This window comes from Juglans microcarpa x Juglans regia, chromosome 2D (assembly GCF_004785595.1).
Source record: "Juglans microcarpa x Juglans regia isolate MS1-56 chromosome 2D, Jm3101_v1.0, whole genome shotgun sequence".
In the NCBI taxonomy this organism is placed as follows: Eukaryota; Viridiplantae; Streptophyta; class Magnoliopsida; order Fagales; family Juglandaceae; genus Juglans; species Juglans microcarpa x Juglans regia.
In genome coordinates, this window is record NC_054596.1 from 30,559,285 (window position 1) to 30,573,500 (window position 14,216).

At 33.1% G+C, this 14,216-nt stretch overlaps 2 protein-coding genes across 2 annotated transcripts; both read left to right on the forward strand.

Annotated features, from left to right (window-relative positions):
• The first annotated feature begins 291 nt into the window (after window positions 1-291).
• LOC121249810 (brassinosteroid-responsive RING protein 1-like) lies at window positions 292-1,458 on the forward strand. The gene has a single exon (XM_041148615.1). The coding sequence runs from the start codon at window positions 653-655 to the stop codon at window positions 1,169-1,171; it is 519 nt and encodes a 172-aa protein (XP_041004549.1). The 5' UTR covers window positions 292-652; the 3' UTR covers window positions 1,172-1,458.
• Window positions 1,459-12,430: 10,972 nt separating this feature from the next.
• On the forward strand, window positions 12,431-13,281 carry LOC121249431 (zinc finger BED domain-containing protein RICESLEEPER 2-like). Its single transcript, XM_041148142.1, has 2 exons — window positions 12,431-12,955; window positions 13,064-13,281. The coding sequence occupies exons 1-2, from the start codon at window positions 12,493-12,495 to the stop codon at window positions 13,279-13,281; spliced, it is 681 nt and encodes a 226-aa protein (XP_041004076.1). The 5' UTR covers window positions 12,431-12,492.
• Window positions 13,282-14,216: the final 935 nt, after the last annotated feature.

Consider the following 14,216-nt stretch of genomic DNA (forward strand, 5'->3'; position numbering starts at 1 on the left):
ACATGTCTTGTAAATTCTTTCAAATTTTTATCCTTACTTGTTTTTTAAAGAAAATATCTTGTGACTGAAAATAATTTGTTCTTTTCATAATGGGAATTATAGTGCATTAGTGGGATCTGACTAAGAGGGTAGGAATGAACACATGCAAATGGACCAATGATGATGTATCATGAAAAGTATTGACTAATCCGAGGGATTGCAGGTGGGATGACTGCTTTTCCGTTCCACCTAACAATCCTGCTTTGCTTTGTAAAAGAGGTGGTGACTAATGATATAAGCACATTTCCAAGCAAAAGCCTGCTTTAGCTGTAACTTATCTTGAATGTTTACAATTTCATCTTAAAAGTGCAAGAAAGCAGCAATCACGTATGTGATTTACACGTATGCACACACGCGGAACTGACCCAATGACTAGTCGGTGATGCTTTATTCCTACGTACAGGTAATAATAATAATAATTAAAAAAAAAAAAAAAAACAGGTAAAGGAAGAAAAAGGCAAATGACGACACCAAGTAATTTGCCTTTATAAAGAAGCTCAAGGACTCCTTTGAACTTCCCCCTCTCTTTTCTCTCTTCTTCCCCTTCCTTCCCTTTGAATCTCCTGGTTTCTTGCTTCTTCGGCTTCTTCTATCTCTTTGCATTTTTATTCAAATGGGTTCCACGCATCTGCTATACAAGGTAGCTCTTATAATTGCAGTGGCGAGATGGGTCTTGTGTTGGGCTCTCAGACTCAGAGACTGGTGGAGCCTCTCCTCTTCAGCCCCAGATCATGACACAGAGTTTCCTCTCCCTCCTACTTGTACTCCTACAAGCACAGCAGTGGCTTCTTCCCAGATGATAAGAGACAACCTCGTACTTACAACGTTGGGAGATCTCGCAGAAAGACTGCCGGAGAATGGGAATTGGGACACGTGTGCTGTATGCTTGAATGGGTTAAGCAAGGAGGATGAGATTAGGGAGCTCAGGAACTGTTGTCATGTATTCCATAGGGAATGCATTGACAGATGGGTGGATGGTGCTCATGACGATAATCACACCACCTGCCCTCTCTGTAGGACTCCTTTATTGACTTCTTCCCAGTTCCATAGCTTGAGCTTCGTGTCCAGGGCTCAGCCCAGCTGGGCCGTCGAGAGACTTCTCTACCTCTTTGGGGATGATCTGTTATTTTGATTTGAGAAATGTAATATCGACTAGAGAGCCTCAGATCGATGATAAAATCATTGATTATTAGGGGTTTGATGTATCATTGTATATAGGAAGAAAGGAAGGAAGGTGTCGTAGGCATGTAGTTGTGAGGGTGAGTGGATTGATTCTTTTGTCATTTGAGAGGACAAGAAAGGAAAAACAAGATAGGAAACGAAAAATAATGAAAAGAAAAAGTGGGAAAATGCATGATGCTACTGTAGTCCAAATTTGCTAGTGCTTGGGGATTTGTATATACATGTTTTTTTGCAGTCTATACCCATTTTCATTTTTTCTATTTTTCTCTCTCACATTCACATTGATGTTTGATGTGAACGTAATGGAAGTGGTTTTTAATTTTTATTATTTGAAAATTAAATAGTCTATATTCAATGTAAATAAAGGTACGTTCTTGGATTTGGATAGTTTCAAAATGAGAGCATATTTGGATTTTGTCGCGTGTTTGGATGTTGAGATGAATTAAGATGAGTTAAATTTTTTATAAATAGTAGTGAGTTGAAATAGTTTAGTGAATTTTATAGATTCTACCTAAGATGAGTTTAGATATAATTAGAAGTTAATATGAGTTTAGATATATTTATGAGAAATTAAAAAAGATATAGGTCCTAAGAAGTTGTTGTAATGATTGAATAATTAATTTATTTAATCTTTTATAAATAAATAACAAAAATCAGACATAAATTCTCTTGTCTCAGTTGCTTTTGGCCTATTTCAAGGAACTCTAGGGAAGAAGACGAGCTTTTTGATAGGAGGGAGAGAGAGAGAGAGAGAGAGAGAGAGAGAGAGCATGCAATGCAAAACAACCATCCATTTTATCAACTTTTGTTAGTATTGGGTCCCTCCTGTAACAGTGGTAAGACTGAGCTGAGTTATGTTCAGTGGTTGGGAGTTGTCTACTTAGATGTTGGGTTAGACTTAAATTCAAACATAACTGAGATGAGCCAAGTGTCTTCCAGATTCCAAACATAGCCTTAAAGTCCCGTTTGGATTGCAAGATGGTCTCATCTTACCTCATCCTATTTGATCTCAACATCCAAATACTACAAATAAAAATATTTTTCAATTTCAAATTTTCAATATTTTCATCTAATTATTATCTAATCATTACAACATTTTTTCCAAACTTACAAACAAAATACAAAAAACAATTCAATCTTTTCAAATCTCAAAATAAAAATAATACTAAAAAATTATATTCTAATAATATTTTTACTTTATAATATTTTTATTCAAAATTTTCTCTCATTTTTCACAACTCCATAAAATATTTTAACTCAAATTATTTTATCACTATTCACAAACTAATTCACTATTATTTATAAATTTCTCATCTTATCTCATCTTAACATTCAAATAAAATCCAAGTTGGGAGGCTGACGGTTGCTTCTCAAAAAACAAAAGATGCACGGGATTAGTCCCATATTTAAAAGAATTAAGAACATAATACGACGTCATTCTTAATAAAATGGTTTATGAAGTTGTAGTCGCCATATTCATTCTGCCACGCAAATAAATCCACTCTGGACTTATGACATGAGCTGTGTTGCCTTGAAGCACGACGACCTATCTATCGATAATGGCTTTATGGGTATGACCGTTGAAGCCTCAAAGGATTGCAGTGGAAATTAGTCAAAGCAAGGACCGGTTGTGAAAGAGGAGTTTTGATATATTTGAAACAAAATTCGTGTTATTACCTGGAGTACGTGGAAAGCAACAGATCAATTATTTTGGGTTTGGCTTTTTTAAAGAATAACAGATCTTCATTCATCAATTATGAATAAAATCTGTACATTATTTCTCAATAAAATCAATACAGTTTTTGATAAACTATGGATACTCTTCAGTCCAAACTACCACCTCCTCTTCACATGATAATGCTCGTTTAGCTTGTAAATGGGCAGCAGTCTTCCCCTCTCTTGGTGTGAATCTGATAAACCACTGATCTCTGCAGCTACCAAAACGTTTAATGGCTTGAATAAGCTTGTCATACCATGAACAATTTTCCTCTGAACTGTAAACATCTTTAATCACTGATTTAACATCACCTTCAAAGATCACTGTGTGTAATCCAATTTCTGAGCATGGAACCATATCTCTCCACAAAGCTTTTATTTTTGCTTTGTGTGGAATGGATGCTGACTCTTCATTCATGCAAAGTGTTGCAATTACCTCTCCTTTCCAGTTTCTTCTAATGATACAAGCTCCCATTTTGTTTGTCTTCACATCTAAAGATGCATCCCAATTAGCTTTGAAGAAATTTTCACATGGTTTCTGCCATTTTACTCCTTTGTCTGCTCTTTCACTTGTACTGGTTTACTTTCTCAATATATTTTGAGCTAGCTGAAAATATTCTAGTTCATTCTTTTCTTCAATAATTACTAATTTCGGACTCTCAAACTTCTTTTCAAAAATGAATTTATTCCTTCTATTCCATATTCTTCATGTAACTTTAAAAACTGTTCATCAGATCCTCCCAAATTCTGAAAAAATCATCCTCTTTGTTGTGCCATTTCTTAACAGGACTTTGAGCTTCTGCCCAAACATCAGTAGAGGCAACAAGTCCACAAAGCATGGCAATTGGCTTCCTCCACTTGCTCACAGGAAGCATTATCAATTATCTCTCTCATAAACAGCTTCTTTTCAGTAGGAAGAGCATCAATAACTGTCTTTCAAATAAAAACTTTTAACTCCATTTGGCACATTTATATTCCAGATTTTCTTCCATCTAATAGAATTCTCTTTTCTACATGATGCGTCTCTCCTTTCTCTCTTCTTCTTTTGTTAGCTTCTAAGTGATATGCACTCTTAACTGAAAAAAGACCATTCTTAGTACGTAGGAGCCCATATCAGTTTATCTTCCAATTCCAATCTACTAAAATGCATGCTACAGATAAGACCTACCTCTTTTTCATCAAATATTTAACTGATTAGAGCCTTGTTCCAACAACCTTTTCACTGTCTATGAGCTCCTTAACTTTAGCTTCATTGTTAAGAATTTTCACTGGAGACTGTACGCTAAATGTACTTAGTATTGACAACCACTTATCTCCACAATAAATATTACTACCATTTCATAGCCTCCATCTTAGTCCTTCTCTTAGTAAATTTTTGGAATCCATATACTCCTCCAAAGGGGGCGGCTACTATGCCGCCCCATTTTGACCGCTGGGGATACCGCCCAGTGTAAATTTTTTTTTTTGTTCTTTTTTCTTTTCACATTTTTTTAACATATTTAAAAAATAAAAAAAATACACCAATACTCTTAAAATCACTTCCTTAACCACTAAGTAAAAAAAAATAAAATAAAAAAATAAATTTTAACTAGGGGTCAAATAGAGGTGTCAAATTGAGGAGGCAAAGTAGACTTTCTCCTCCTCCAAATTTGTGATGGACATGTGCCTAGCTTTGCCTTCATGATGGTTCCTCTTTTGTAATATTTTTCGTTCATAATTCTAGTTGCCAAAAAGTTAGGATTGGTAAGAAGTCTCCAGCATTGCTTAGCCAACATAGCTTGGTTAAAGTAATCAATATCCCTGAAACCAAATCTTCCTTTAACTTTAGATCCCATTTGATCCCACTTTTTCCATTGAATCTTTCTATCCTAATTCATATAGCCCCACCATAATCTAGCCATAATGTCTGATATTTCCTCAACACAACTGCTTTAGGAATTTAAACACACTCATAGCATACGTAGAGACTGCTTGTATCATAGCTTTGATGAGGATCTCCTTGCCTGCTTGAAAAGTTATTCTTCCAGTTATGAACTTTATTCAATACTCTCTCTTTGATCATTTGAAGGTTTTATATTTTGACTTTCCAATCATTGAATGCAACCCTAGATATTTCTCAGAATCTCCACTCAGCCTTGCTCCTGATTCTCTCACTATTTGTGCCTTAATATCCACACTAGTATTTTTACTGAAGAAGATGTTGGTCTTCGGCATGTTTAGACATTGGCCTGAAGCTTGTTTATATATTATTCCAGCAGTTCTGCTACATTCCTCCATTCTCTTAGATTGGCTCTACAAAACAGTATACAGTCATCTACGAAAAGAAGATGATTGATCATTGTTCCCCCTTTTGTCAGTGATATGCCTTGGGTATCACCTTTGTTTTATGAGAAAATTATTAATGAACTAAGCCCTTCTACACATAAGAGAAAAAGGTGAGGAGATAATGGAATGGATCTCCTTGCCTTAATCCCCCCTTATAGGAACTATTCTTTCACCTGGTTGTCCATTCACTAACACTGAGTAATTTACTATAGTTACACACTGTATAACTAATTCCACCCACTTCTAACTAAATCCTATTTTCTTAATAATTCCCTCCAAATACACCCATTCTACCATATCATAAGCTTTAGAGATGTCCAGTTTAAGATCCATACTTCCTTCTTTACCTTTTTCCTGGATTTCATTGAGTGTAAAGCTTCATATGCTACAATGATATTGTCAATAATTTCCAGGAGTGAAGGCACTTTGATTTGAGGAAATAACTATTGGCAACACCTTTTTCAGTCAATTAGCAATAGTTTTAGCTACTATTTTGTACAATACATTGCATAGACTTACAGGATGCAACTCACTAGCAGACTCAAGTTTCTACACCTTAGGTATAAAGATATAAAAGTAGAATTTACAGCATGGAAAAATAAGCCCCAAACCCATTAGGACCTAGGGATTTTAAAGGGGCCATTTGATTAAGTGTTTCTTCGACCTCCAATCTGGTGAATTCTTTTTGTAACTTTATATTCATCTTTGCTGTCACTCTTACTTCCACATGTTGCAGTAGTTCTCAATAGTAGCTGCTATGGGATTCATTGTTTGATAGACTTCTGTGTAATGATTATGAAAAGCCTATTGAATCCCTACTTGATCTATTCTATGAACTGAATTAGAGTCAATGATCTGTGAAATCTGGTTCTTCTTCCTCTTTTGAGTGGCACACGCATGGAAATACTTAGTATTTATATCTCTAAATTGGTACCAATTCCTCTTAGCCATTTTCTTCCACTTTATATCCTCTTGCTCTAGCATACCACCTAATTCACTCTACAGATTTCGATCCTGATCCTGACAGAAATTGTAGCTCCCCCCCCCCCCAACCCCGGGGCAACCTCATAAACTCTATTGGCTCTTTAAATTATTCTTTTTCAAGCTGATGAATGCACTCATGAGAAGTGGAACCTTGAACCTCGACGACCTATTGGTTTTGGCTTTATTGACATGATTGTGGCACCCTAGTTCCTCGTTAAAGAGTTCTGCGAGGATTCGCAGTGCCAGGGGTGCTTTAACACCCCAGATCTTACCCAGGACTAAGAGCATTCTAGAGTCGAAAACACATAAGGTAAACAGTATTAATGCAACCGAGTAAGTAAAGGGACTAGTCGAAGACTAATACTATTTGTACAAGAGATTTGTACTTGTAAGAAAATTTAACCTTCATTAATAATATCCATAAGTCATCATTGTTTCTTCCCCCAAAATATTATAAACTGTCACCAGTTCCTCATTTACATCAAAATACAATGAACCGTACATTTTTTGATAAGTACAACAAACCGTACATGATTCGTCACCTAACTAAAATAAACATCTTAACAAATAAAAATATCCATTAGTCGAAGATAGGCCTTGGTGTCTACACCTCGGGCAGGGCTGGTCCTTCTTCCTCGGGAAACTCTTCCTGGGCTAAATTTGCATAAAGATCTACAGCTCCAATGAACAAAACTGCAGGTGGGACCACCACATTGAGACTTCTAAGAATCCAGTAGGTTAATTTAACACCCTACTCTCCCAAGGTTAAGAACGATGTCACTTTTACGACATCAAAGGAACTGGAGTGCTACTTCCGGCCTAGAGTTTAAAATTTTTGTTTTCTTTTATTCTAAAACAAAAGCTAGGTACAAAGATTCTCTATAATAATTAAAGTTATTTTTTATTAAGATATTGAAATCATCAAAGAGACTATAAGGAAACACTATTTAAAATTTCTCAAACTTTGTACTATAAAAATAATTTAAAAGCTATGTACATGATCTAGGCCTCTGCCTCACCTCATTGGACCAAGTCCCGTCCTACAGCTCCATCCTTATAAAGATGCTCACCTGGGGTGGTTAAAAATATAAAATAAAACTAAAATGAGCCAAAAACCCAATAAGAAATCCATCATAACGTAAATACATTAAACGTAAGGCTTTTTATAAAATATTTTAAGCTGAGAATTTAAAATCATGACTATTCATGCATATGCTTATGACATGGATAACTTGTGACCAACCACTCATTTCCTCTCGATTGGTCACGAGTTTTGCCTGTACATTTTAAATCCCAAATCTTTATTTTTAAATCTAGCGGATGATTTTAAATTGAGCCAAGTGTTTTAAAATCTTCCAATATTTTTATGAGTGCAAAATTATTTTAATGGAGTATTTTTAATGTTATTGGACCCAACCTAATTTTAAAGTAAGCCTCTTTAAATTTTGGAACCCAAAGATAATATAGTTTTAAAAAATCATTTTATTTAAATGACTTTATTTCTCTAAGAATATTATTTAATATTCATCATTTTATTTTATGTTAAAAACTCTATTTATTTAGATGGATTTATTTCTCTTAAAAATATTTACTAAAAGCTCATCATTTTACTTTATGATAACAAATATTATTTTTGGATCAATAAAACAAAGTTGGATTTTAAATTTAGTCCCATTCAATTTCTATTTCATTTTCCTATTTGTTTAGTTTAGTTTATTTCTCCATGTTTTATTTCATCCATTAGATTAAACCTAGCTCAATGTATGTGAAGCCTAGCCCGCAACAAAGCCCAATGCCTTAAAAGAATAACACAACCCATTCAAAGGGAAAGACTCAAAACTACGTTGTTTTGGAACAAACCCTAATTTTTCCCTCCCCTTTTCCCTTCCCTTGAAATAGAATCTAAACCCGTTGCTTCATGCGTTCTATAGCATGAAGGGTTAGGCCTAGAATATCAAAATAAGATCAAGTCTCCTATTGACGTTTGGTTCCTCTTCAATCCTCTTGATCCATTGGTCTATTGGATCCATTTGCATCTATAACTTATATCATTTCAAATGAAATGATAGTGGGTCTATAAGGAGTGAGATTTACTTGAAATTTCAGTAGTTGAACAACCAACTTGCACAAAGATAGACTATGCATGAATAATGATAAACTTGAAAAGCATGCAATGCAGAAATTTGTATTTGTCTCCCATTCAGATTTTTCAAGAAAATAGATTTTTGATGCACATTTTCTTACAAAAAACGTAACTTCATTTTCGTCATAAAAACTGAGTCTTTCATCATCAAAATCACTTGAATCTTGCATTATACATGACGTATGGTAACTATACAGTTCCCCATGTGTACTGTGAGTAACTGCCAGTGATTGTAGTACAAACTACGTTGTTTACAAACTCATTCTCAACGCATTGGTAACATAACATAACATCATCATGTGTGTACCCACCAACATTAGGTACCATAAATATATGACTTAACTCCAGCGTTCATTTAAAAAAAAAAAACCCATTCAATGTCTGTTGACTGTTCTTCATCAACTTAGGAGTTATCACTCCATATTTAATCACTCCATAGTGGACAGAGGATTTCTACTAGGATACTTCCTCATCCTAGTCTTTGGGATCGTGATAAAATAATTTTCATGCAAAGGCTTTCGAAAAAGAATGATTTTCATTAAATGCATATGAGTGGCACAAAAATGACATTTGGATGCAAAAATGATATGACAGTTCATGCAAAAAATGATAGTTATAAAAAAGACAGTTATAAAAATGATATTTATAAAAAATGACATTTATCAATAATTCATAAATAATAGATCAATGTGTGTAAGTTAGAGGCCAGCTTATAGACTACTGGAGTTGTAAGTGAAGTACTAGCTGTGAAATAAATTATGCTAAGTCAAAATCTAATTATCTTAAGGAAAATAAACAGTGACATGAAAAGGCAAATTATGAAAATGCCCTTAGACGTCTAGATGATGCATGCTATCTAAACCTCTAAAACTTGATAACCAATCTCATGCAATGTGTGGCAATATAGGGCTGTAAATGAACCAGTCTGTTCGATAGCATGTTCGGTACTCGCTCGATTAAACTTGAATCGAATTCGACTCGTGAAAAAAAAAGCTCTCCCATAAAAGCAGATACCCGCTCGATTAGTAAGTGACACATACCCGACAAAACTCAACTCGACTTGACTAAGGCTCGTTAAGGCCTGCTCGTTTATGCCCGACTTAACTTATTTGCTCGACTTGATTAAAGCTCGTTCATACATATGTTTGTGTGTGTGTGTGTGTATATCAACTTTTATTCTTAAATATATAATATGTAACATAATTACTTATACCTATTCACCTATGCATATATATTGAATATACTATATATATATTATTTAGTTTAGCACACTTAAGACTTCTTAAGTCATTAAATTATAATTTGTACAATAGTTAATTGGTATGACTTAATAATTTCATATAGGATATGTTACTATATATTATTATATAACGTATGTAATATGAGACACATACCATGATGCTAATATATACATATATATATAATAATAATAATAATAATAATAATAATAACTATAAATTATATGTTTACATAAATTTAAAATTAGTTATATGTTATAATTGTATCTTGTATAAAATGTTTATGACATAGTCTATAGCCCATAGTTGAATATTATTAATTCTATCCAAGATATGCTTAATAAGTTTAGTTATATAAGTATTTTTTTCTTAAATTATTAACTTATAATACATTTAAAAATTATATTATTTATTATATATACTTTCCTTTATGCTTAATTGTTATAAAAGGCAATTGAAATGTTGCCTTGGAAGTTTTGTCTTTCTGACATTGTATAATGTTTTGTCTTTTATGAATATGATTTCTTTTATAGTGCTTTTTGGTATATGCAGTTTTCATGTCGCGCGGGTAAAGAGCTAAATTCTTTTTTTTTTTTTTTTGTTCAGACTACGTCCACTGATTGCTTTTGCGAGGATCGAGTATAACTTTTAAAGTGTCTTTTAAACTTCTCAACTCTCTTTTAATCATTTTTTTAATTGAATTTACTTTAAACCCTTCAAACGACATTAATTGGTAAAGTTTTCTCTTTCCCATCTTTCTTCTACGCACTACTCACGGTCACTAACAAGGGTTTCACTGCAAGTTTTCCATTTTAGAGCGCCAAAGGCTCAGATCCTTCTTGCTTTCGGTAAAAGTAATTTTTTTTCCCTATTCTACATATAAAAAAAATAATTTTTTCAGTTTTTAATTTATCTCTTGGGTTCCATTTAAGCCTTTTGAGTCTCATTCTCTTGGCTCCACAAAGTTTGGACCACAAGACAAAGATTCCCTTTTATCTCACTACTACAAGTACGTATTTATATATTTTATGAATTTGTGTTATTGTTTGTAATTTTATGAATTTTCAAAGCAACTTTAATACATATATTTGTTGAGGAGTTAGTTTGATGATTGGTTTGCCTTTGGCCCTTTTGCAATGCTAATATAATTCATGACACACGTATATAATTAGTTCTATTATTAATTTTTTTTTTTAGTAAAACTTATTATGAAATTTGAATCTCTCATTAGATCCAATAAAGTATTTATTTAGGTTTTGTAAATTGTATGAAAGATAATAACCTTTTAGAGTACTTTACATATACATGCGGGTAGTATATAAACAACCATGCACTTAATTCTTTCGAAGGAAAAAAAAAAAGATTAAATGTTATACAATATTCATTATTATTTTTATAATGCGTGCATTTTCTGGACTTTTATGCCTTCTTAATTAAAAACAAATGAGTTTTTATACTTATAAATATTTTGTTTGCATTATTATGTTTTAGAACAAATTCTATTGCAATGGAGGATCCAAGTCAATATATAGAAAATGAAAATGAGTCAGTTGATATTTAATTTGCTTGAAAGCCCTACACTCCCTGCCCATGAAGATGGTGATCCCAAAATATTGAGGATACTACCTCTACGGCGGGTGCAACTAGTGTGACTTCCAAAAATCCCCTTGACAACGCATATGAAAAGAAGACAAGGAAAAAGACTTCAGTTGTTTGGAGAGACTTCTCAATAATAGAGTTACCTAGTGGTGAGAAGAAGTCACATTGCAATTGGTGTAAGGCATTAGTCACCGTATCGAGGTCAAGTTCTTCTAGTACTATGTGTAGGCATAAAGATACGTGTCTTGCACGTGTTGTATCTACCAAGAAGCAAAAGATTCTGAGTATTGAATCTAAGGAGAATAATGATGCCGTCACTATTGGAAACTTTACATACGATCATAAGAAGGTACGTGAACTTCTTTCTCATATGATTCTTTACCATGAGTACCCTTTTAATATAGTAGAGCATGTACTATTCAACAAGTTTATGAAGGCAAATACACCTCATTGGCAAAAAATATTTCATGCAACTACTAGAAAGGATTGTATAGACACATATCAGATTGAGAAGAGAAAGTTGAAAACATTATTAAGTGGTTTTGATAAAGTTAACATCACTACTAATATGTGACTTCTGGCCAAAAGGTTTCATATATGGTGGTGACTTGTCACTTAGTGGATCCAGATTGACTTCTTCAAAAACGGGTCTTGAACTTTTGTAATGTGCCATCTCCGCATAGTAGTTTTATTATTGCTGATACTTTGCAAAAGTGTTTGTTGATTGGGTATTGAAAACAAAGTATTTATAGTGACAATCGACAATGCCAAAGCTAATGATGTTGCCGTTAGAATTCTCAAAGATGATTTTCGATTGAGAAAACTCTTAGCTGTTGGGGGTAAATTATTTTATGTGCAATGTTGTGCCCATGTAACAAATTTGTTGGTGCAAGACGAGCTTGGCCAAATTGGAAATATTATTGATTGTGTTAGAGAAGGAATCAAGTATTTGGTAGCATCCGAGGGAAGATTGAGACAATTCAATGAAATTACAAAACAATTGCAATTACCTTCTAAAAAATTGATATTGAATGTTCCCACTCGATGGAATAGTACTTACTTGATGTTGGTGACTGCTATGAAATTCAAGGAAGTGTTTCCTAGATTTCAAAATAGGGATCAAAATTTTCAATGGGTGCCTACTATTGAAGATTGGATGAAAATTAAAATATTTGTGACATTCTGGAAGTTTTCAATGAAGTGACCAATATTGTATCTGCAAGCGTCTATCCAACTTCTAATTCGTTTCTTCCTGAGATATGGAGGATGAAAGAAGTATTGACTGTGAAGAGTGTTGATAGAAATGAATATATTCAAGTAATGGCAAAAAAGATGAATGAGAAATTTGAGAAATATTGGAGTGAATGTAATTTGTTAATGGCAATAGCTACAGTATTGGATCCAAGATACAAAATGGTGTTGATAAAGTTCTGTTTTCCTTTAATTTATTTCGAGTTTGAAGCCTCTCAGAATATTGATCTTGTTTTTAAAGTTTTGCATGAGTTATATGATGAGTATGTCCAAATTCATAATTCAATAGCTATGGGCCAAACTATGCAAGAAAATATTAATGTAAGTTCTTCGAGCAGCTCCACCAATATTTTTGCACGAACCATGCCGAGTGGGTGGTCAATGTTCCAATCTTTCGTTAGACGTGTTGATACTTTTCAGCCTATTAAGTCAGACTTAAATGCATACTTGGAAGAGGGTGTTTACATATGTGAGGAAGGTACCCATGCAAAGTTTGATGCTTTAGAATGGTGGAAAGTCAATAATCTCAAATATAAAATCTTGTCTAAGATGACACGTGACATATTAGCAATTCCTATAAGTACAGTTGCTTCAGAGTCTACATTTAGTGCTGGTGGTAGAGTCATCGATCCATATCGAGCATCTTTGTCAACTGAAACGGTTCAAATACTACTATGTGGAGCAGATTGGGTTAGAGCACGCCATGGAATTAAGAAAGAACTAAAAGTAAGTATCACTTTCATAAAAATAAAAAATAAAAAAACTTATCACTTTAATGAACAATTTAAATATTTTTTAAAGTAGAATGGTATGTGATTATTTTTATTTTTTATTTTGCTGGAGTGGGAATTGGCAGAAATTGTATTGCCATAATTGAAGCTTATGGATGGATGCTATGCAATGTAATACTTTTATAGAATTATGCATAATTCAAGCTTGTGTATGTAGGGGAGTAAAAATACTTTATAAATATTTGTTGAGTATATATGCAGGGTTCTTTCATACTATAGTTAATATTGAAACATATTATGAACTGACTTTTATCAAAGTTATGAACATGATTGAAAAATGATATTATGGACTGGAGTTTATCAAAATTGATTTCTATTAAAATGTGTTATTTGTCAAATCTCATTGGACATATTTGCTATGGTTAAATAATTTTGATAAAAAAAAAATGCAAGGAAGTAGAAACATATGACAAGTTCTATTAATTTATGTATTTAGAATTCTGTGAGATTTCAAAGTTTGATATAGTTTTAGACTTTGAAGTCTCTTTACATGTATTTTGTTTATTTGAAATAATTTTTTTAACCATTGATGGTGATAGAGATACTATAGAACAATAATTCCAAATATTCTATTTGACGTGCACTCTTATCTTAATTGAACTTTATATGTCAATATTTTCTCTTCTTTTTTCATTTTTCTAAATGTAAATAACTGTTTTTCTTTTGTGGTTTTATTTGAAGGCCCTTGTGTATATTTCTAAATTACTAGCATTAGCTCGTTCATTGATTCTTTAAATTATAAATGGATACAATGAAAAAAAAAATTAAGTCATCTTACATGTATCTTTTATTTCTCTAATATTTTGTTTTATTAATTTATATAAATAAATAAAAACACAAATCAAGTTGAGCCGAGTCAGCTCGACTCGGCTTGAGCTTGTTTTTATGTTGAAGATCGAGCTTGAGCTCGATTTGAAATCTTGAATTATCGAGCCGAGCTCGAGCAGG